The 19,400-nt window shown below is 58.3% G+C and overlaps 1 protein-coding gene across 3 annotated transcripts; it reads left to right on the top strand.

The window, feature by feature from the left end:
• Positions 1-1,322: 1,322 nt before the first annotated feature.
• Positions 1,323-18,993, top strand: PLPP7 (phospholipid phosphatase 7 (inactive)). Of its 3 annotated transcripts, XM_044778538.2 has the most exons (3): positions 1,369-2,334; positions 14,763-15,123; positions 17,078-18,993. In XM_044778538.2, exons 1-3 carry the CDS (start codon positions 1,884-1,886, stop codon positions 17,088-17,090), a joined length of 825 nt encoding a protein of 274 aa, XP_044634473.1. In that variant the 5' UTR covers positions 1,369-1,883; the 3' UTR covers positions 17,091-18,993. The 3 variants fall into 3 exon arrangements, with proteins under 3 accessions (XP_014718930.1, XP_044634473.1, XP_070374613.1); XM_014863444.3 differs by lacking the exon at positions 17,078-18,993 and having other exon boundaries at positions 1,323-2,334; positions 14,763-16,091; XM_070518512.1 differs by lacking the exons at positions 14,763-15,123; positions 17,078-18,993 and adding an exon at positions 5,408-6,052.
• Positions 18,994-19,400: the final 407 nt, after the last annotated feature.

Here is a 19,400-nt window from a genome sequence, read left to right as displayed (position 1 = left end):
GCTCCTGGAGTCTGGCTTCACTCCAGCCAGGTATGGGGTGGGGGTCAACCATGGGGGTGGGTCCTTCTGAAGGGGGCACTCAGAAAGGAGAGAGGACTGGCCCTCATTCATTAAATGGAATCAATTCCTAACCAGTAGGGTGGAAGGCTCACCATGTGGCAGGAACCCTGCTCAGCACTTTACAAACATCATCTCGGTGACCTCACCACGACGCTTGGAAAGTGAACACTATTATTCTCATATTACAGGTGGAAAAACCAAGGCCCAGAGAGGCCAAGTGACTTGCCTAAGCTCCCACAGCTAGTTGCTGGTGGAGCCCCAGGTCATCCCCCATCTCTCTGACCCTGGAGCCTATGGCTGGTCCCCTGTGGCCAGAGAGCACTAACCCCCACCGCAGGGAGCTTCCCGTTCTTGGGAGGCTGTGGGGTGGGCCTGGGTCTTCACTGATGGGCTCCATGATTGGTAGGGCAGCTGCGTCCTCCTGCCTCCATCCCGGCTAGGCAGACGGCCTCAGCTGACCTGAATGGTGAGACCAGGGCATTCATTCCTAACTCTTCTGGTCACTATCAACCAGTGGCCTCATCCTCAAGCCCAGGCCAGGCAGCTCTAGAAGGACCGTAGGGACTTAGGGTGCCTGCAATCGCCCAGGTGGGTGCAGCGAGGCTGGACTCAAAGCCCGAGTCCTCACCTGGCCCTCCTGGTCTGCCCTCTCTGGGTTTGCAGCCTCTCTGGCCCCCTTCACTACATGCACCCGCCACACAGGCCTCTCAGGCGTCACGTGGAGCAGGTTCTCCCCCACCTGGGGCCTCCCACCTGTTCCTCCTTCCTGGGGGAAACCCTCCACGCCTCCCAGGCTGGCCCCAGGGCCCTGGTTCTGCAATCCCGCCACACGCCTGCACATTTGCAATCATTGACGTGTGTCATTTGTTTACTCCCCACTGCACTGTGGGTTTCCAGGGACAGGGAGGGAGTGTCTCGTTCGCTGCAGTAGCACAGGCACCCAGCCCGGCGCCAGGCTCGCGGGAACTATTTCTGGGTTGCCTGAAGCTGCTGTTGTGCTCCTGTCCTTCACAAACTCCGGGCGATGGAGGCAACCTCCAGGGGACAGATCCACAGACACTGATTCATTACCCCTCCCTCTCCCAGAAATCAAATCTTACAGATGGCCGCGGGATGGGACTGTGGTGCCTTGAAGACAAATTCAGGACTGATTAAAAAAAAGAAAAAACCCAGCTTGCCAGCTTAATGAAATGCTGTCACAGAGGGGAGGAGCTGGGCCTGGCCCCAGCGGACCCAAGATGATGCTGTCAGTGACGTCGTTCACTCCATCTGCTGTCTGGAGAGGCCTTTGCCCTGCACTCCACTGTCCAGTCCGTGGGGCCGGGTCCAAGCTGCCCAGGCCAGTGGGGCAGGCAGGCCTGGCTCTCAGGGGTCTGGACTGGTCAGAGGAAGCTGGTAACAGCAGGAGTCAGTCTGGGGCCCACGTCTGGGGCTCTGGCTGGGGGCACAGTGAGGCCGGGGCAGCAGCTGGACTACATTTCCCAGAGTCCTTCAAAGCCCGGGAGTGAGCCATTGGAAGATTTAAATAGCCCAGGCCCGAGGCAGCCAGGCCGCAGCTGTGGACTCGTCCGCCTCCCCGGTGGCTCCATTGGTGCTGGCCCACACTGGTGGGCTCGATTGGCTGCCCAGCTGGCACTGACGTCCCCTTGGAGCCTGGTGGCAGCCAGAGGTAAACAGCCATGTGCAATCCTCCGCTCTATATTTAACAGCGGCCGCAGAGAAGACAGGGAGGCAGGGAGCCGTGGCGGCTCTGGGATAGCTCGTCTTCGGGGAGAAGGCCCTGCTGCCGGCTTGGCACCGGCCCTCACACTGTGAGCGTCACCATGCCAGCCTCCCAGAGCCGGGCCCGCGCCCGGGACCGCAACAACGTCCTCAACCGGGCCGAGTTCCTGTCCCTGAACCAGCCCCCCAAGGGCGCCCCGGAGCCCCGCAGCTCGGGCAGGAAGGCCTCAGGCCCCTCGGTACAGCCCCCAGGCCCTGGGGACGGGGCCCGTGAGCGGCGCCAGTCGCAGCAGCTGCCGGAGGAGGACTGCATGCAGCTGAACCCCTCCTTCAAGGGCATCGCCTTCAACTCCCTGCTGGCCATCGACATCTGCATGTCCAAGCGGCTGGGGGTGTGCGCCGGCCGGGCCGCGTCCTGGGCCAGCGCCCGCTCCATGGTCAAGCTCATTGGCATCACGGGCCATGGGATCCCCTGGATTGGGGGCACCATCCTCTGCCTGGTGAAGAGCAGCACGCTGGCTGGCCAGGAGGTACTCATGAACCTGCTTCTGGGTGAGTGTGCCCGCCGCCCGCCACCTACCCGCCAGGCTCTGGGAGGGAGCCCGCCCCGCCCTGGCGAGGACCAGTGGGGCCCTCAGAAGCTGACTGGAATGATCTAATGAGGTTAGGCAGGAAGGGTGCTCCAGAAATAGGCAAGCCTCTGGCTTGGGGAAGAGAGAACCAGGGATGCACAGACAAGGGCCCCCTGTAAAATGGGGGCCTTGAGAATGGGGAGACGCTGTGGGAACCCCCGAGAAAGGGCCTTGCTCTTGGCAAAGTGCACCATGGCCCCAGAGGCAGCTTGGAGGAAGGCTGGGGGCTGGAGGCAGTGGCCTGGAGGGAGATGGCCTGGGGTCTGGTGGGGTTCCTGGAGCGGGGTATCTCACTGTGTAACTCCCACCCCATGGGCTGGGGTCCTCGAGGTCATCGGCCACTTGCAGGCAGTGCAGGTGTGCTGCCCCCATGCCCTCCTGCTCAGTTCAAGGACCCTGCAAACTTCCCAGGATTCTCCCATAGGGCCTGCGGGTGCAGGGGGTCCAATCTGGGGCTCCCACCCACTCGTGGCCTCCTGGAGGACTTATCTGCTGTTTCCCCAGGTGAGTCTCCAGAGGAGAGGGCCCAGTGAGCTGGTCCTTTGGTTTGTTTTTCCAAAGTCTTTGCCACCAGTGTCTTTTAGTTGAGCACTGCCCTGTGCCAGGTGCCACGTGGGACCCATGTGGAAGGCGGGCCCTCACCTCCCCCTGGCCCCCGGCCGGTCCACCCTCCAGCACCTCCAGATCCCCCAGGTGCTCAGGGAACCTCTGCCTCACCCTCCATGCTGGGCCCACGTTGATCCCCTCACCCTTCCTGGCATGGCCACCATTTGGGGCGCAGGTGGGCAGGGGTCTCAGACACAGCAAACACTGGCAAGGGTCCCGGTTCCTCAAGGGCTGTGGGTGGGACCACTGAGAACTGCGGTCCCAGAGGAAGTTACGAGGACATGTGTCTCCCCACTCGGGTCTCAGGGAGAGTGGGGCTGGACGCTCCGCGGGTAGGCTGAGGGAGGAGGAGACGGTGGGGTCTGGCACCGTCGATGTGTTCTCGTTCTTACTACTCAATTATTCACATCACGTGACTTGTTATTTAGCCCAAATCAATGGTCCCACATGACGAGGGCTGTTGACATTCCCACTTTACAGGTTAGGAGACTGAGGCTCCGGGAAATAAAGCCACCTGGCCCGGGCTTCGGAGCTGGAGGTTTGTACCAGGTCCGCCTCACATCCAGGCCTGTGCTCTTTCCAGGGGCTGTGCCGTGGGCTTGGGAGGGAGACAGAGCGAGGTGGCTGAGGCCCTGGGCCAGCGGCTTCTGGGGGCAGAACCTGCTCTATTATCTGAGGTTTCCCCGCTGTAGCTCCACACACAGCAGTGGCTCAAGAATAGCCTGCTGCAGGTTAGGTGGCCTGATGTCAAAGGTTGTCCCTCTCGTCCTGCTTCCTAGGCCCCGTCTGCGCGTCCGTCCCGTGTGACGGAGGCGGTGAGGCGGGACTCGTCCCTCGTCCAGTCTTTACGATGTGACCGGTTCTGCATAAACCACATCATCACTTCAATCCTCCCCACAAGAGAGAAGCTGCTTTCCTGCCCCACTTAAAGAGGGGAAACTGAGGCATGGAGAGATGACTTGCCCCCGTCCTCCAGCTACTGGGCGGTGGGGCTGGGATCAGAACTGGGAGAATTGTACCTTGTTGAGATGAGGTTTCTGGCCCGTTCCAGCCACCAGCTGCTGTGGCACAAAGTGTTTGCTCCGTGGGACAAAGAACCAGATTCAAGTACCTCCCTTCCTGAGTGAGAATGACAGTCACTGCACGTTTCTAAAAACATCATTTATTGGGCTTTATTATGTACCAGATACGATGCCATGAATGTCCCATATTGCATGATTTTAAAATCTTTTTAACGACCCTGTGAGGTTAGTATTAATACACCCATTTTACAGATGAGTTAACTGAGGCGCAGAGGGACTTGCCCATCCCACACAGCTGTAGGTGGCCAGTCCAGGAGCCAAATCCAAGTCCTCGGGCTGCAAACCCCTCGCCTTCGGCTCGCCGCCGTCTGCCGGCCAGGTGGACGGCCCATTTCACAGAGAGACCACGGAGAGATGAGGGCCTGGCATGAGGCCGCTCAGAGCAGGCAGGGTGGTCACTTCGTGGGGATGTGGCCCCAGCCCCTCCGCTTCATGGGAGAAAGCTGCGCCAATAGCCCAGGCAGGCTCTGAGCCCACAGCTCCGGCCCGACCCCCCAGGCCGGGCTCCCGGCGCCGTTCTCCACCTGCAGAAAACAGACCATCCGCTGAGCACCAACTGCAGGGTCCTGTCTGTCCTTTAGTCTTGGGGGGACCTGGGGGCCTTGCAACCCTAGAGTGCAGGCTCTGCAGTCCGAGCGGGCTTTGTCCAGATCCTTGCTCTGACCCTTACTTGCTGTGTGAGCTTAGTCAAGACACTTCCCATCTCTGAGGTTCAGTCAGCTTCCTGATCTGTACCTGGGGCCTCAGGGCTCTGGTGGGGACTCATAGGGAGCCGGGGAAGCACATGGCACAGTGGGTGGCATGCGGACATGCCCCGGGAGATGACCGACACCACTGTGGTGGGAACTGTAGGACCTGGGTAGGGCGGCGGTGAGGGAGCACTGCCCGGCCCGGCCACTCCAAGCACCAGGGCACCCAGCAATTCCTGGGGGCAGTCTCTGGGCCAGAAGTAGAGGCCTCCACCTGTCCAGTTGGGGCCAGGGCTCCCGTTGGCCCAAAAGGGGCAAAATCAGGAGCCTTGGGCGATGGGAACTCCAGCCCCTGAGCCTGGAAAGAGTCCCAGCTGGGCCAGGAAGAAGCTGTCTGCACTGCTCCCTGGGTCCCCTCCCCCAGGGCATGCTGCCCAGCCTCTGGAAACCTTAATGCCAGGAGGGGTCTAAGCAGCTGGCAAAAGCTTGGGCTCCAGAGTGGGCCGGACCTGGGTGCAGTCCCAGCCCTGCTGTGGGAACTCGGGCAAGTGACTGTGCCTCTCTGAGCCTCATTTTCCTCATCTGTCAAATGAGTTGCTGGGATGCTTCATTGCAGAGTTATACACACTGCTGGACGGACACTCATGCCAGGTAGTGCTCGTGTAGCCGTGATTGACACCGTCACCGCCATCACCATTATCGAAAGAAGTGCCGGGTCCAGCCTCCCTCCGGATCCCCTCCAAGCTTTAGACACCTGTGAGATGACCTGGTCCCCTCCTCCGCCCCTCCCCTGCAGCCCCCCGCTGGATGATTCCAAAGGGAGCCAGGTGGCAGGTGACGCAGGCCCATGCCGGTTCACCAAGCCCATCCTGGTTTCCTCGAGAGCATGTCCTTGGTGGAAACGGCCTCCGGGTCTTCTTGCCATGATCTATAAAGGTCTCTTTATGGAGATTTTCCTGATTATGAAAACTAGACACTCTTCTTTTTCTATGTCACTTTGTTTATTGTGGTAAACTATACGTAACATAAAGCATCATTTTAACTGTTTTTAAGCACACAGTTCAGGGACATTAAGCACATTCACATTGTTGTGCAGCCATCACCACCATGCGTCTCCAGAACTTTTCCATCTTCCCAGACTGAATCTCTGTCCCCATCAAACACTCACTCCCCATCTCCCACCCCCCTGGCCCCCCCATCCTCCTTTCTGTGTCTATGAATCTGACTACTCTAGGGACCTCATATAAGTGGAATCATCCAGCGTTTGACCTTTCGTGTCTGGCTTATTTCACGTGGTGGCACAATGTTCTCAAGCTTCATCCATGTTGCAGCAGGTGTCAGAATGTCCTTCCTTTTTAAGGCTGAATAATGTTCTATGGTGTGGATATACCACATTTTGTTTATCCGTCATCCGTCCGTGGACACTTGGGTTGCTTGCACCGTTTGGCTATTGTGAATGATGCCGCTATGAACACGGGGCAGAAACACCTGTTGGAGTCCCTGCTTTCACTTCTTTTGGCTATATACCCAGAAGTGGAATGAGTGGGTCAAACGGTAACTTTATGTTTAACTGTTTGAGGAAGCTCCGTACTGTTTTCCACAGCAGCCACCCCATTTTACATCCCCACCAGCAGGGCACAAGGGTTCCCATTTCTCCACATCCTCGCCAACACCTGTTATTGTCTGAGTTTTTGAGTTTATTCTAATGGGTGTGAAAATGGTACCTTGTTGTGGTTTTCATTTGCATTTCCCTAGTGGTCAGCGGTGTTGAGCACCTTGTCATTACGTTCTTATAGGAAAGAAAATCTCAAACGTTACAAGGACAGATCATGGAAAAGTGAGCATCTCCCTTTGACCCCTCCCAAGGAGTAATCTCTGTTGCAGTCTGGGTCACTGGCCTCTGGATTTTTCTCTGTGCACAGACTACATTATCACGTGCTTCTAAAATGACCTGCAGGGTTTCACCCAGCGCCACCTGGTTCTCACAGGCCGTGATGGACCTGCTGGGCCGTGCACTTCCGGTTGGAATCCTGGTCTCGGCCCCACACGTCCATTCACATCAAGCGTGAGGGGTTCAGACACCAGAACCAGCCCCCTCAATCTTGCGGCAACGCCGCGCCCCTCACAACCACCGACCCGCCCTCCCTGCAATGGCTCGCTTCCCCTCCCCCCCCACCCCCCCACCCCTGCATATAATCTATTCTGTCAGCTCTCCCACCCCGGTCCACTGGCTCCTGTTCCCTGGGACAGCCTAGGCGACAATCCGTCCACGAGGCAGGCATAGCCTGTCCCTAATTGATGGATATTTAGACTGACCCCAGCCTTCACTGTCAGGAAGACTCCTGCTGCAGACGCCCGCTCCGCAGAGGCAGAACGTCCCTCCCCTTCCTTGTACCCTTCTCCCAGCTTCACTTCTCATCATCTCAGTGGGGCTCAGTGGTACCGGCGGCCCCTCCGGGGGCCCTTGGCTGCCCCCCGCCCGGGTCAGGGCCCCCTCATGCACTGTCATGGCAGCCGCCCTTGCAGCTAACACAAGAAATGAAAGAGCGAGGAGTCTGGCTCTGCACTGCCCCTGCCTCAGACCCGGTCCCAGCAGAGCCTGGCAGTCAGCGGAGGGATGGCATGGTGTCCTCAGACTTCTGTGCTGACGATCTTGATTTCCTTGTGCCCTGACAGTCTTTGGAGATAGATAGAGGCGGCATTAGTGTCGAGATTCTTCAGGTGGGAAATGGAAATCTGCCACGTTACAGACCTCGCTTGGAATCACTCAGGCCCCGGGAGACAGGGACCAGCCAAGCCCCTTGTGTCAGCCCCCTGAGTGCTGAGGGTGGGGCACTGGCTCTGGCTGGCGGCAGGGGCTGCCCTGGTCAGGAGAGATGCTGGGCGTGTGCACATGTGTACGTGTGTGCACACACAAACACACACACTGCTCACACCAACAGAGCGGAGGTCCCGATGCTAAAAGACTGGAGTGTTCCTGCCGCCCCTCGGGATTTCCTTCAACCCAACCACTCTGCTCACTGCCGCCTCCCCAGGGGCTGTGTCCTTCTGGACCAGTGCACTGGTTTTTAAAACAGCTTTTGCATGTGTGTGCTAAAATACACATAACGTAAAATTTACCATTTCAACCATTTTTAAATGTTAAAATTCAGTGACATTAAGTATATTCATGCTGTTGTGTAACCATCACCACCATACATTTCCAGAACTTTTTCATCTTCCCAAACTAGAACGCTGTCCCCTTTAAGCAGAAAGCCCCCATTCGCATAATTTACTTGGCATAGTGTCTTCGGGGTCCCTCCAGCCCTCGGCTCCCCGTAACCGCTTTTCCACTCTCTGCCTCTATGAATCTGTCCATTCCAGGGACCTCACAAAAGTGCAGTCATGCAAGATTTGTCCTTTTGTAAAAAATAACTTTTAAAAAAATGTACAAAAGTAATGCGTGTTTGTGGTTAAGAAAAATTTTAAGTGCAGAATTTCAGAAAGACAATGAAAGTCACCCTGATCCTCCCACCCAGCGAGAAGCACCGTTAACATTTACTGTGGTGCCGTCCAGACTTTTTCCTCTGCATAAAAATGCATTTACATCTTATTTTACAAAAATGGCATCCTGCTGTAAATCCTGTTTGGTAATTGGCCTTTTCCACTTAACAAACCTCATAACTCTCCTTCGGCAGCTATAAATACACACCTGCCTCGTCATTCGCAGTAACCCCGGCGCGCGCCATTGTCTAGAGTTGGCCACAGTTTGTCCCCTCTGTCTCCTGCTCAAGGGCATTGGGTTGGTGTGCGTGTTCCAGCGTGATGAAGAATGCTGCAGTGGACATCCTTGACTGTGAATCGTGGTGGACATCCCTAACGATTTCCCACCGAGATGTTCCTACAAAGGGGAGAGCTGAGGCACGGGACACATGAAAAGACGCTGAGTCTGAAGCCAAACACCCTTCAGAAAGTTTAGGCTGGTTGAGACTGCCCCGCAACACTAGCAGGCTGGTTCCCCACCTCCTGGAAAAGCTGGAATGAGGGCATAGAGGCGGGATCGCCGCCCAGGGCAGAAGGGCTAGGACCCCTCCTCCAGGCCCTGAGAGACGCCGCCTACAAACCTGTCCCTCACCAGCCAGCAAGGGGCCCCTTGCTGAGCCCACAGCCCCCTCCTTCCGACCCCCATCTCAGCAGCTGGTCCTACAGTGAAAGGAGCACAAGCTTGAAAGGGTCATGAGAGTCATCCCAGGCACCCCTCTGCCTCCGGGCAGCCCCACCCCGCCACACACAGCCACGCAGAGACAGGCGGCCTCAGGAGGAGCTGATTCCAAGTCCCCCACGAGAGCAGGTCTTTTCTAAGAAAGCTCCGGTTCCTGTCTCTCCCTGGTGACCCCTCTCCCCAACTCCAGCACCCTGGTTCCTTGGCCAGCACTGGACCCCAGGGTGTCTGGGATGGGGGAGGAGAGAGGGCACCCTCTGAGGACAGGGAGGCCGCCAGGACAGCAGGGCTTCAGAATAACTGTGCTTGCTGCATGGGGGGCTCAGTCATCTCAGACGCCAGCTCGTGAGTGGGGCTGAGGGTGGAGATTGCTGCGGGGACGGCATGAGAGGTGCTGGGGCCGAGCCCTGCCCCCCAGGCACCATTGATGGAACACTTGCTGCACGAGGCCCTCAGAGCAGCTTCCAGGAAGATCCCCCGTCATCAAGGAGGGGAGGGAGGCTCGGAGGGGTGGCCACGCCAAGGGCATGCAATTTGCAAGCAGCCGACCTTGAAGCTGGTCTCTGATTCTGGAGCCCAGGTGTGTGGCTGCCGCCCTAGTTGACTGCAGTGAGTGGAGGCTGGGGGAGGTTAGGTGACCTGCCCCGGTCACACAGCAAGTCAGGCGGCACACAGCTTTGGCCACTCTCCTAACCCCCGATCTTCCTGACGGACGGACCTTCCCCTGGGGTCCAGGAAGGAATGTAGGTCAAGGAACCCGACAGGGCCATGTGAGTGGAATTGACGGAGCCTTGAGTGATGGTGCCATTTGCTTCTATTTCTGGGCCCCAGATAACTTGCTGACGGTGTCAGGATCACAGTCACACCAAGGGCCGGCTGTGGCGCTGGAGGAGGGGAGAGCGGCCTGCATGGCAGCAGGAAGGGGCATGGTGATGGGAGGCCTGGCAGAGGCCATCGGCTCTGCTGGAGAGCCAGCCTGGGTTTCAGCGTGTGGTCCCACTGCCTCTTCTACCTCCAACCCTCAGCACCAGACAGACGGACAGACGGTCAGACGGCTGCAGTGTGATGAGGGGACAAGAGCAGGGGCCCATCATATGTGTAAAGGAATTATCTGTGTAGCCATTCCCTATTGCCAGTCTCCCCCCGTGGCCAGATGGCGGCCCCTGGCCTGGCCCATGCCTGATGTACTCAAGAACCGGCAATGCCCAAGAACTGGAGGTCAAGAGAATGAACGAACCAGGCACGGATGGGACGGGCCAGGCTAGCTGATGGTCCCCAAAGGGCACGGGGCAAAGGGGCAGTATCCACCTCATTATGGCCTCAAGAGGCAGAAGCAGACAGAAACAGCAGCAGATTCCCAGAGGCCCAGATACGAGGTTTTCTAATCATGGGACCGGGCAGCCTCAGAGGCCTCCCTGGGGACCAGGGGAGCTTCCCCCACCCCCCCAGCTTCCCCACAGGGCTGCCTCTTCCATCTGCTTCATATACTGAGTCTTTGTGTGTGCTTTCATTGGGAGAAAAATGTTTGCTGCTAAAAAATTGGAAACGTGTTCTTGGCCTGTGGATCCTGACGGCCCATGAGGAGAGCTGGGGCACCTGGGGAGGTCGAGGCACAGCCCTCCTGCCTTCAGCCACCGCATCAGAGTGAGCCCTGAGCCCGCTGCATCCAGCAGGCAGCCCAGAGAGGTGCGGCTGCTGCCCCTCCCTCCTGCCTCCTCCTTGCAGCCCCAGCTCTCTCCGGGCACCTGCAGGAGGATTGACGCTCGTCTGGGAAGGCAGATTTAAACCCGCAGGGACTCGCCGAGTTGCTGAGCCTTGCGTTTTGGCTGAGAAACTTGGTCACCAATTGCACAGATGACCCACATCTCAGGGTCAGGTTTTGATCTCCCTTGGGCGGTCCTGGTCCTCATTGATGCCCCCCCCCCCAGACCCCAGCAGCCCTCCTGGCACCCAGACCCTGGCCAGCCACTGCCCACCAGCCCCTGGGCCCCAAATCTCTGACTTTCCTTCAGGTGGTGGAGGTGTCAGAACCCGGGCCAGGTAACTTTGACTCGGAAACTCCGAGAAGGACACCCTTTCACCGACACACCTGCTCACTGCCACCCAGCCTGCGGGGTCGGAAAACCTTCAAGTGCTTCCCGGGGTCAGGCCAGGCTGGGGCTGAGGACCCATAGCACCAGCTGTGACCCCCACACCACGCGCCTGGCTGCGCTGAATGCTTCCCAGGCGTGAACGAGCTCCTTTCGTCCTGCCACAACCCCTCTTACAGGTGGGGAGACCGAGGCTCTGACAAGTGAGGGGACTGGTTCTTCATTAGCAGAGCATCTGGGACTCGAGCCCCACCTGTGACTCTGGAACCTGCACTTTTAACCCCCACCCCGCGAGTTGTCCCCTCCCCAGGCAGAGAGAGCCTGTCAGCCAGGTGAGGGAGCAGCCTTGGCCTGGCCTCCTGCCTCAGCTCCTCGGTTAGGCCAGAATCCCAGGAGTCAGATGCAGCCGCCTGTCTCCAGCACCCACCTACCCTGGGGATCTGGCAGTCCCTGGTCCCTCTCTCCCCCCAGGACTGTGACCTCCTGCAGGCTCCAGATGGCTCCCAGCCTGGGCCTGGCCTCCTTGTGGCTCAGCAGCATGCAGGCTGGCTGGCCACACACCTCCCCGGCCAGCTGCCTCCTGGGAGGCCTGGGCTCCTGGGAAGAAGCTGCCATGGAAATGCCTGTCTGTGGGGGCATATAGGACAAGGTTCCCTCCCTCCCTCCCACAGGCTCCTCCCCTCATGGCTGGGCAGCCTCTCCATCCACCACCTCCTGCTCCTGCCCCCTCCCTAGCTGGCCGGGCACGTCGCAGGGTGGACAGACATCAGCCAGACTGTGGCTAATGAGAGGGGCAGGCCCAGGAGAGGCCAGGGGTTCAAATCCCAAACCAAGAGCCCAGACTGCAAGGAGCAAGCCTGCGGAGGGCAGGAAATGAGGAAGGCCGGGAAGTGAGGGGCAGGCCCAGGAGAGGCCAGGGGTTCAAATCCCAAACCAAGAGCCCAGACTGCAAGGAGCAAGCCTGCGGAGGGCAGGAAATGAGGAAGGCCGGGAAGTTCTGCACGAACAGGGGAGCGCAGTGCCATCTGGGAGCAGTCTGAATGCCCAGGGCTGTAGCTGTTAAATGAACACACCAGGTGCCTCATGCTTACAGCTCGGGGAGTGGGCCAAGACTTTCAAAAGCAGGTTACAGAGCAGCATGTGTAGAGCATGTTACAGCTTTTATTAAATCTATGCTCTATAGATGGATAGAAGGTTCTAGAACAGTGGCTACTCTGGGTGGCAGGATTACAGGTGACTTAAAATCTCACTTTTACTTACAACTAGGATATACGACCATGTAGTGGGGCTTTGGGGAGGAAAAAAAAAAGTGGAAGATTGGCAACAGATATTAGCTCAGGGCGAATCTTTCTCTGCAAAAAAAAAAAACTCACTTTTATTTTCTGCTTTGTAAATCTTCTGCAGTGAGCATTTATGGTGTCATTTTTCCCCAAAGTTTTTTGTGTTGGTTTCTGAGCAAGAGCGGTTGCAGGCCAACAATTTTGACATGGGCTGCAAAGTTCCTGGGCGAGCTCTTTTGATGATAATCCTCCACCAATAATTCTCCGGCTCTTCCTGTGCGCCAGGCACGTGGGGGGACCCACTTGTCCCCGCGTGCTGGGACATCACTGTTTTAGCACTGAATGTCTTGTGTCCTGGAAACCCCTCTGTCCCAGGCAAACCTGGGACGGTTGGTCACCCTGCAGGCGCCATGCCGCGTCCCCTCCAGGAGGTAGGTACCATGATCTTATCTTACAGATGAGGAAGGTTGGGTGACTTGTCCAAGGTCAGACCGCAGGGAGGCTCCAGGCCCGGGACTTGAACCCAGGGCTCTGACTGACACTCGTGAGTTTCGCCACTGTACCACAATGCTGGTTTCCCCTTATGTGTCCCCTGAAGAAGGGTTTCCACGTGCTGTGACCTCATTGCAGCCTCCAAGGGCCTTTCTAAGGGTGGGCGAGGCTTGCCCAGAACCCCTACATTGGCTGTCCTGGTGCCACCGTGATCAGCTGGGTGAAACTGGGGCCTTGGCGTCATGTATTCATCTAATGGCACAGAGAGGCAGAGCAGCCTTTCCCAGGCCACACAGCAGGGTGATGGTGGAGGCAGGATGGATGGAGACCCAGGTCTCCCTCATGTTCCCACAACGGGGAAAGAGACCCGCCCTCTGGCTCTGTGCCCCAGGCCAGTGACTCAAGTGATACTTGGAGTCTGCCACTCTGTCTGGTCCTGGGGATAAACCTATGAACCAAGAGATAGCCCTGGCCTCCAAGAAGCAGTGGTGAGGGCGGGGCGAGAAGCTGACACTGAGCACCTCTCCACCCAGCGACCTCCTTAGTCGCAGCTGAGTAAGTGCCAGGAGGAGAAATGTGACGTGTTGGGAATGTACTATTCAGGGCCTGGCCTGCCTGGAGGTCAGGGAAGGCCTCCTGGAGGAGGTGACATTTAGGTTCAGGCCTGAAGGATGAGGGGGAATAAGTCAGCAGCGAGGGAAAGTGTGGAACATTCCAGAAAGAAAGAGCAGCAGGTATGAAGTCTCCAAGCTCCAAGGCTCCGTCGCATCCTCTGTAAAATGGGGACGACACGCCGCAGCTGCTGTGGAAAATGGTTTCGTCGTTCCCCGAGAAGTTACACATAGAGTCACCATTTGATGCAGCCAGACCGCTCCTGGGTTTGTAGCCACAAGAACGGAAAGCAGGTCCTCAGCAAACACTCACACACGCTTGTTCATCGCAGCACCATTCACAACAGCAAAAGGCGTAAGCAACCCAACTGCCCATCAATGGATGATGGATAAGCAAATGCTGGTAGGTCCAGACGGTGGAATATTACTCAGCCCTGAAAAGGAAAGGAGCACTGACACACGCTACAACAGGATGGCCCTCAAAAACACGAAGCCAGACGCAAGGCCACACACTGTCTGATTCCATTTATAAGAAACGTCCAGAAGAGGCAAATCCATAGAGACAGACAGTAGACGGTGATGGCCAGCGGCCGGGGGAGGACGGGGACTGCCTGCTTAACGAGTATGGAGTTTCCTTCTGGGGTGATGAAAATGTTTCGGAACTAGATAGAGGTGGTGGTTGCACAACCTTGTGAGTATGCTAAATACTACCGAAATGTACACTTGAAAACGGTTCACTGTGTGTCACATGAATGTCACGTCAACTTTAAAAAGATGGCGGGTGGTAACATCTCGCTCTCAGGGCAGGCGGAGTCCTCAGTGAGGTCCTTTGAGAAAGATCACCGGCCCAGGGACCCTGCAGATCCTCCAAGGGGCCTGTAGTGGCCCACCAGAGCCCTGGTCACCACTCTCTCTCTCTCAGTGCCTTTAGCAAACGCCTCCCAGCCGTGAGCAGACAGGGCCCTGGCCCTCATGGAGCGCACGCCACAGTGGGGGAGAGAGTGCGTGACGTGGCAGGTGGTGAGAAAGGCTGTAAAGGAGAAGAAAGCAAGGAGGAGGGGTAGAGAGCGATGGGCTTTTGAGAACAGGTGGGCAGGAAGGCCTCTCTGCCAAGGGAGCGAGGGCGCGTGAATGTTCCCAGGGAAGGACAAGTAGAGGGAACAGCACGGGCAAAGGCCCTGAGGTGGGAATGTGCCTGAAGCCAGTGCGGCTGGAGGGGAGACAGCGAGGGAGGAGGGAGGGGAGACGAGGTGGGAGGCATTACTGACAGTCCCTCGGGCCCCTCTCCTGCCCACAGCCTTGCTCCTGGACATCATGACGGTGGCCGGCGTGCAGAAGCTCATCAAGCGGCGAGGCCCGTTCGAGACGAGCCCCAGCCTCCTGGACTACCTCACCATGGACGTCTACGCCTTCCCCGCCGGGCACGCCAGCCGCGCGGCCATGGTATCCAAGTTCTTCCTCAGCCACCTGGTGCTGGCCGTGCCCCTTCGCATCCTGCTGGTGCTCTGGGCCTTCTGCGTGGGCCTGTCCCGCGTGATGATCGGACGCCATCACATCACGGACGTCATCTCAGGCTTCATCATCGGCTACTTCCAGTTCCGACTGGTGGAGCTGGTCTGGATGTCCTCCAACACCTGCCAGATGCTCATCTCCGCCTGGTGAGCCGCCACCTGCAGCTCCGGGGCTGGGGTGGCTGGAGAGAGGTGGCAGGAGGAGGCAGGACCCACAGGGGAGGGGTGGACCAGGCGCCCCCAGCTCATCTTCCCCATCTTGTTGGAGGCTGGTGAACTCAGGTGGGCCCACCCGGGGACTGGCTTATCCGGTAGCACCCGGTGCTTTCCTTGGACTCCCAGTCGCCCTGGGCAGGCCTCGGCCCAGCCGTGGGGACAGCCCTGCTTAGCTTCTGCTCTGGAGACAAAAGGCGAGAACCAAGATGGCGGGCAGAGGCCGAGCCTGTCTTGTCCTTTCCTCGTCATGACTGTTGAGTTCCTGGCCATGCTCACCACGCCACAGCACGATGCTTGGCCAAATACCCCCACCCGCCGCCCGACACAGGTGCCATTGCCATTAACGGTCATCGATAGCTTAGGGCAGCACTTTCCAAAGGGCGTCCCATGGACACTAGCCACCGGACACTAGTCTGCAAGATGCTTTAGGAAGAAAAAGGGTTTTGTGGTCAAATAAATTTGGGAAATGTTGCAAACTCTGCCCCATATTGAACATTCACAAGGGCTGTTATTGTCAGAAAGGCTCTGACAAGTCCTGCAGAAAAGCTTTGTGTGGAACCTTGTTTAACCCATGCTTCCTAAACTGATTTGACCACAGAACCCTTTTCTCATGGAACAGCCATTAACCCCCAAGGAACCACCGTGTCCTCAAGCACGTGTTGGGAGACGCTGCCCAGGAGCCGAAGGGCCTGAGGCGCCAGCTGGCCTCTCCCAGTGCCAGGCCCTCAGCCTGGGGAGACCAGGTGTCCAGGTCACCGCCTACGGAAAGCCCATGGCCATGGGCATCGGTGCCACTTTGGCCCCCAGGGGCCGGACTCCGTGTGACCTAATAGGTCGTTTCCAAGTCAACCGTTATGGATGTGCATTTCCTGTGACAATACAGATGACATGCGATCAGACCCTGTCCCGCGTGGTTTTATCCTCGGGGGAGTGTCCAGCAGGAGTCTGTGAACGTGGCGGCTGATTTCTTCGGCCCCAGTCGGGCCATGGTGTCAGGTGGTCAGGGGCAGTGGACGCCTAGACTTTTCCAGGCTGCTTGGTCCTCTCCCTGAGGTCACCGTCAGGGTCCCCTCCATTCCCCCAGGCCCCACACGGGCTGCTCTGCCCAGGGCCTGGGTCGTGGACAGTTGAAGCCCCCGCTGAGATCTCCCCTGGGGGCCAAGACCCTCTCTCACTCCAGTCTGAGGACGCTCCTTCCCTCCCTGCTGGTCTCGTCCCTGCCCCCGAGGAAGCAGACAAGGGACCAGGCAGACACAGTCGAGCCGGAGGGGAGCTGCAATGAGGGACATGCAGGGCCCTCAGTGCTGCAATCAGGTGCCAGGGCCCAGGCCCCAGGGCAGGCGAGATGGTGGAGATGAGAGGAGTGAGCCAGGAAGGCGGGGAGGAGTGTTCTGGGCAGAGAGAATGGACAGGCGAGGGCCAGGAGGCAAAAGGAGCCGTGCCTGTCACAGACGAGTGGGACGCTCCAAGTGGCTGCACCCAGAGTGCAGGGTCGGGGTAAAGATGTGTCGGGCTGAGGCTGAGGCTGAGGCTCCAGATACCTGGAGCAGGTGCTTTGTGTGTAGACTCATCGATGCCTCTTAACAACCTCATGACGTGGGGTGACGAACGTGCCCATCGTATGGATGAGAAAACTGAGGCCTGAGGGGGGAGGGGACTTGCCCAAGGTTGCCCAGCCAGGCGGCAGCCCCGCAGGGTGGGAATCGGTCTGTCCGTCACAGCCCGCGGCCCGTAGTCCCCCAACTCCAGCCTCCTGCATGGGGCTTTGTGCGGCCCACAGGAGGGGAGACAGGGATGAGCTGGCCGTTGCTGCCGACAGTGCATTCGTCCCCTAACGAGCAACCGCAGCCCAATGGTTTAAAACAACAAATTTATTCTCTCACAGTTCTGCAGGTTAGAAGTCCCAAATCAAGGCGTCAGCAGGGCCTCACTGCCACCGAGACCCTGGGTGGAACCCTGCCTCGCCTCGTCCAGCTCCTGGAGGTGGCTGGCATCTGGGCGTTTCCTGGCTGCGGGGTGTCACTCCAGTCTCTGCCTGTCGTCACGGGGCCTTCTCCCTGTGTCTGTGTCTCTCCTCTTCTTATAAGGACAGCAGGCCCATTGGACCAGGGCCCACCCTACTCCAGTATGACCTCATCTTAACGTACATCTTAGTCACATCTGCAAAGACCCTGCTTCCAAATAAGGTCACATTTGTAGGTCCTGGGACTTAGGATTTCAACATGGCTTTTGGGGGGACACAATTCAACCCATAACACATGGGATCCTTTGGGGAGGAAAACAACCTCCTCTCCCGGCCGGCGCCTCTGGGACAGGGCAAGGGTGCCGCACGTTCCCGTCTGAGGGCCCAGCTGTGACAGGAGGGGTGTCGGGGGCTCCCGGGCACAGAGCTCTCTGCAGGCCCAGCCCTCAGGCTTGACTACCTTCCCCTCCTGCTGCAGAGATCGCACACCCTCAGTGGCTGTGGTCCCCCCAGGGCCAATGCCCCTGCACACAGGACCCAAGCCCCTCCCCTGCTTTCCCAAGGCTTCCCTCTGAGACCCCCGCGCCCAGCTCCGCAGGGGGTGCAGGATTCTGCGCCTCGTCTGTGCCCTGAAGGAGACTTTGGGTGCTGAGCCCAGCCGGCCACTGCAGTTAAAACCCCCGACTTCCAATCTCGGACGTTGGCTGCCTCTGGAGTCTTTAAAATACATTCTGCACATTCCCGCAGATGCTCCCGGGCGCCGCGCTTACGAGATGCTGAGCAGAAGGGCTGAGGGGGTTTCCTTCTCTCCTCGCCCCCGCCCTCCGGAATCTGTCATCCCCTGGAATCTGTCATCCCCTGAGAACGCAGCTCCAGCTTTGGGCCGGGGACGGGCTGCTGCCCTTGGAGACCCACATCACCAGCAGGACACGGGTCCTCCGGGGGCTCTGCCTCTGCAGGGGGCGGAGGGTGGTCTCTGCAGTCTTTAGGATGAGGAGGGGGCTTCTGAAGACTGGAGGGCTCTCGGCAGACGCCCAAAGCTTAGGGGGCTGACAAACAGGAAAAGGAAAGTCTCCTGGGAAGGCAGTGGGCATCTGGGCACATCCTGTGGGGTGTCAGGAACATGGGGTGCTGGAGACCCGGGCTCAGGCCAATGCCAGCACTTCCTGGTGACGATGACTTGCCCCTGCTGACCCCTGGTGCCTTAATCTGTCACATAACAATGGCCATGGTCTCCATGGGGTCATGTGTGATGCAGGGGTGCCCTCCATGTGGGAGCCTGGGCGACGCCTGGTACAGGGTCCATGCTCAACAGTGCCAGCCTGGCATTTCAGACGAACCAGTCTGGGAGACCCTGCAAGAGCAGAGCCTGGGAGGGAGGGAGGCTGTGACTCCTTCAGGAACCTGCCATGGCCTCACGGGTTCCTGGAGAGAGCCGGGGAGGGGAGGCGGCGGGCGGCGAGAGGGTGTGTGGCATCTGTGAGAGAGGCAGTGTGCATGTCTGCTCCCGCGGGCGTAGTGAATACACTTTGGTGCTCAAAGCCAATCACGGCACCCACTTTCCTGAATAGTGAGTTATAATAGTTGGGTTCAAAACGGCAAACCGACTCTACATGCCTGGGATAGACCCCACGAGGTCGAGATTCAGTACCCACCCTAAATGTCACTGGACGGGACTGCACGGAGATGTGGTTACCGGTTCCTGCGTCTACAACGTGAGAGATGCTGCCATTATGGCTTTGTCATGTCTGCTTCGCTTATCAGGGTAATGCTGGCCTCTTCTGTTTTTCTGAGAGAGTTTGTATAGACGTGGTATTATTTCCTTTTTTGTCCCTCGGATCTCAGATCTCTTTTTCCTTCCTAATCTCTGAGAAATCAGCCTCTCCATGGAGCTGACATTCACCTCACAACTTGGGGTGAGGGGAGGTGAGGGGGGTTATGGCTTCCTAAATCCTTCAGACCCTGAGCAACCTTGGCGCAGAGAAGCCCTCTGGAAAATGGAAACGCAGGACACCCGCCATGCTTGGGGTGCGGCTGGCCTGGTGAAAGGCAGGCACAGGGGACGGGTGGGCCCTTTTGGTTTTTTTGCAAAGCACCAAATCCCACTGTGCAGACGACTGCCTGTGTTGTCCAGGGTCAGCCTGGGCCACACCGAGGGCTCCACCTGGCCGGGATGCTGGGTCTGGCAGGAACAAGACCCGCTTGGTCCCTGTGCAGCCTCAGGAGCTCCCTGTCAATGCGACCC

This window comes from Equus asinus, chromosome 10 (genome assembly GCF_041296235.1).
Source record: "Equus asinus isolate D_3611 breed Donkey chromosome 10, EquAss-T2T_v2, whole genome shotgun sequence".
NCBI classification, from domain to species: Eukaryota; Metazoa; Chordata; class Mammalia; order Perissodactyla; family Equidae; genus Equus; species Equus asinus.
The sequence above is the reverse complement of the archived record's forward strand: the minus strand, read 5'-3'. Positions and strand labels throughout refer to the sequence as shown.

What these genes read in the sequence shown, in the direction of transcription:
- PLPP7 (XM_044778538.2), top strand. Translation starts at nt 1,884, where the DNA reads ATGCCAGCCTCCCAGAGCCGGGCCCGCGCCCGGGACCGCAACAACGTC. An exon ending in ACTCATGAACCTGCTTCTGG is followed by an intron (nt 2,335 to 14,762) that starts GTGAGTGTGCCC and finishes TCCTGCCCACAG; the next exon opens with CCTTGCTCCTGGACATCATG.